General features: G+C 36.1%; 1 protein-coding gene across 1 annotated transcript in view; it reads right to left on the minus strand.

Annotated features, from left to right (window-relative positions):
- Nucleotides 1-981: 981 nt before the first annotated feature.
- Nucleotides 982-4,131, minus strand: part of LOC131357467 (calcitonin-like) — a 10,143-nt gene continuing 6,993 nt past the window's right edge. Inside the window, exons 4-5 of the mRNA XM_058396444.1 lie at nt 1,616-1,795; nt 982-1,216 (exon numbers count right to left, since the gene is read on the minus strand). Coding sequence (XP_058252427.1) covers nt 1,636-1,795 — 160 coding nt within the window. The 3' untranslated portion in view covers nt 982-1,216; nt 1,616-1,635. The remainder of the gene's footprint in view (nt 1,217-1,615; nt 1,796-4,131) is intronic.

The following is a 4,131-nucleotide window of genomic DNA, read 5'->3' on the forward strand; positions in this document are numbered from 1 at the left end:
CTGACAATTCTCTACCTGAAAGCCAGCAAGCATCAACATCCTGAGGTGCTTTTACACACAAACCCACACGAAGCTGGGCTTTTTCAGTTTAACCCGTTTATTTGTTTTATTTTGTTTCAGTACTTTTGATTTCTGGATGTAGAAGATTAACGTTCCCGAAAGAAGAACTGGATTTTGGAACATTTATAATAAGAGGAACAGTAAAGGATTGTTCTTCTTTATATTCATAAACAACATGAAATAAATCCTGATGGGAGATTACTGAGCATGTGTGTAAGTTGACTTTGGACTTCGGTTGATACGGTCAGTTCCCCTCTCCAGTTTCCATCAGTGGTCAGTTATTGCTAGAAGATATCTCCTACTTACACAACTGCACTTTTCATCCATGTAGTACACAGTTATGAAATAGTATTGATTTATAATCCCACTCTCCTGTGTTTATAATGATTTATAAATAATTTTATAAATGATCAGTATATTTCTAAATGTTTAGATTTTCTGTAAAGCTGCTTTGTGACAATGTCCACTCTTAAAAGCTCTATACAGGTGTCATTTAATTGAATTTATTTTTAGCTAACACACATCCTGTTTGCTTTATGTTCTGTAAAATGTTGTGATATATAATATTTTTTTAAGTTCTAAAACACAACTCTTAGTCAGAGGTCTTAGCGACTAAACGAGTGAAGGAAATCATTCAGAAATAAACAGTGAGTGGCATCCAGATATCTTGTGTGTGTGTGTTTCATTAAACAGAAAGTTAATTATACCTGTAATAATCTATTATTGCAGTGTTTATAGCTTGTGTAAAATGTAACACACACACACACACAAACACACACACACACCCTGCTGGCTGTCATTGGAATAGCTGCACATATTTAGCATCAGACATCATAAATATTAAACTTAAATTATAATCACACACATACACACACACACACAGCTATCACAAAGTAAGCCACATACTTCAATCACTGCCATTTTATTTCTTTTTATTTCAAATCATTTTCATATAAAAATTAATTCCTCATAAGCATTAAGCGAGCATCTATTCTGGACTTTATTTAGCAAGGACAAGGGAACAGGTAGCGGTAATGGCCATTAGAGACACACACACACACACGCAAACACACACACACACACACACACATTGTTGTTCAGTTTTAGTGTAGGATGTGGACGTGTTTCCTCAGATTAGATGGAATGCAGCCTGCCTCTGAAATACAGAGAATAATCATTAATAGTTGTAATGAAATTGTGTGTGTGTGTGTGTATGTGTGTGTGTGTATGTGTGTGTGTTGTGTAGCATGTGTGTGTTGTATAGTTTGTTGGGGTGGGGTGGGATTATATTGATGGATGGAATTAGCGTAATGTGTGAGTAATGGGCGGAGTCAGAAAGGAAGTAGGATTAAGATGAAAGGCGGAGTCAGAAAGTGGGCAGGTTACAATGGCTGGATGGGGAGGAGTTTGTATGGTAAGTGGGGTTAAAATAAGAGGTGGAGTTCACATCTTTTCTCACTGATGAGCAGCAGTAAGACTTGTTTATTACCCATTGTTCATACTTAGTGTTACTTTGTGTGTGTGTGTGTGTCCATGTGTCCATGTATGTACTGACCATGTTTTGTGTGCTGCGGATCACGCATGTTCATTTCTCCGGCGTCGTCCGAAGGCATGTGAGCCCACGTTTGTGGAAACATATTTTCTGCCTCCCGGGCCTGTACGGCTCAGGATGTCAGCCAGTCGGTGTGTGACACACGTCGCTGTGTTACATGCTCGCTTTTGCACAGCTACACTGCTACACACACACACACACACACACACACACACACACACACAGACAAACACACAAAAGGATTGAATGGAGGTACACACAAACACACATTGAGATGCAAATGTATAATTAAGAACACAATCACATCCTTAAACACATTAAAATACAGTAACACACACACACACACACACACAGAGTTAAATTCAATATCGAAAATAATGTTTTTGCAGTGTGTGTGTTTGTGCTAAGCTCTCTTACCTGTTTACACTCCTCTTACTGATGTTCAATGTGTATTAGGGTCAGGGTTTATAAACGTTCAGCTCCGTAATATCTTTGTGTGTGTGTGTGTGTGTGTGTGTGTGTGTGTAGCACAGTGTTTGTTAATGTTAGTGGTAATGTTAGTGTTCATGTTAATGTTTAAGTTAGTGTAAATGTTTGTTAGTGTTAATGTTTGTGTTAGTGTTTGTTAGTGATAGTGTCTGTGTTAGTGTAAATGTTTGTTAGTGTTAATGTTTGTGTTAGTGTTTGTTAGTTAGTGTTAATGTTTGTGTTATGTTAGTGTTAGTGTAAATGTTTGTTTGTGTTAGTGTTAATCTTTGTGTTATGTTAGTGTTAGTGTAAATGTTTGTGTTAGTGTAAATGTTTGTTAGTGTTTTAGTGTTAGTGTTAGTGTTAATGTCAGTGTTAATGTCAGTGTTAATGTTAATGTCAGTGTCAGTGTTAATGTCAGTGTCAGTGTTAGTGTCAGTGTCAGTGTTAGTGTTAGTCAGTGTCAGTGTTAATGTCAGTGTCAGTGTTAATGTCAGTGTCAGTGTTAATGTCAGTGTCAGTGTTAATGTCAGTGTTAATGTCAGTGTTAATATTAGTGTTAATGTCAGTGTTAGTGTTAATGCCAGTGTTAATATTAGTGTCAGTGTCAGTGTTAGTGTCAGTGTTAGTGTCAGTGTTAGTGTCAGTGTTAGTCAGTGTTAATGTCAGTGTTAGTCAGTGTTAATGTCAGTGTTAATATTAGTGTTAATGCCAGTGTTAGTGTTAATGCCAGTGTTAGTGTTAATGCCAGTGTTAATATTAGTGTTAATGTCAATGTCACTGTCAGTGTTAATGTCAGTGTTAATGTCAGTGTTAATATTAGTGTTAATGCCAGTGTTAGTGTTAATGCCAGTGTTAGTGTTAATGCCAGTGTTAATATTAGTGTTAATGTCAATGTCACTGTCAGTGTTAATGTCAGTGTTAATGTCAGTGTTAATGTCAATGTTAATGTCAATGTCAGTGTTAGTGTCAATGTTAATGTCAGTGTTAATGTTAATGTCACTGTTAGTGTTACTGTTAATGTTAATGTCAGTGTTAATGTCACTGTTAGTGTTAATCTTAATGTTAATGTCAGTGTTAATGTTAATGTCAGTGTTAGTGTTAATGTCAGTGTTAGTGTCAATGTTAATGTCAGTGTTAGTGTCAATGTTAATGTCAGTGTTAGTGTTAATGTCAGTGTCAGTGTTAGTGTCAATGTTAATGTCAGTGTTAGTGTTAATGTCAGTGTCAGTGTTAGTGTCAATGTTAATGTCAGTGTTAGTGTCAATGTTAATGTCAGTGTCAGTGGTAATGTCAGTTAATGTCACTGTCAGTGTTAATGTCACTGTCAGTGTTAATGTTAGTGTCAGTGTTAATGTCAGTGTTAATGTCAGTGTTAATGTCAGTGTTAATGTTAATGTCAGTGTCAGTGGTAATGTCAGTGTCAGTGTTAGTGTTGATGTCAGTGTTAGTGTCTGTGATAATGTTAATGTTAGTGTTAATGTCAGTGTCAGTGTTAATGTCAGTGTTAATGTCAGTGTTAATGTCAGTGTTAATGTCAGTGTTAATGTCAGTGTCAGTGTTAATGTCAGTGTTAGTGTCAGTGTTAGTGTCAGTGTTAATGTCAGTGTTAGTGTCAGTGTTAATGTCAGTGTTAGTGTCAGTGTTAGTGTCAGTATTAATGTTAATGTCAGTGTCAGTGTTAATGTCAGTGTCAGTGTTAATGTCAGTGTTAGTGTCAGTGTTAGTGTCAGTGTTAATGTTAATGTCAGTCAGTGTTAATATTAGTGTCAGTGTTAGTCAGTGTTTATTAGTGTCAGTGTTAATGTCAGTGTTAGTGTCAGTGTTAATGTCAGTGTTAGTGTCAGTGTTAGTGTCAGTGTTAATGTTAGTCAGTCAGTGTTAATATTAGTGTCAGTGTTAGTCAGTGTTTATTAGTGTCAGTGTTAATGTCAGTGTTAGTGTCAGTGTTAATGTTAATGTCAGTGTCAGTGTTAGTGTCAGTGTTAATGTCAGTGTTAGTGTCAGTGTTAATGTTAATGTCAGTGTCAGTGTTTTAGTGTCAGTGTTAA

The sequence above is a fragment of the Hemibagrus wyckioides genome, linkage group LG08, assembly GCF_019097595.1.
Source record: "Hemibagrus wyckioides isolate EC202008001 linkage group LG08, SWU_Hwy_1.0, whole genome shotgun sequence".
Taxonomy (NCBI): Eukaryota; Metazoa; Chordata; class Actinopteri; order Siluriformes; family Bagridae; genus Hemibagrus; species Hemibagrus wyckioides.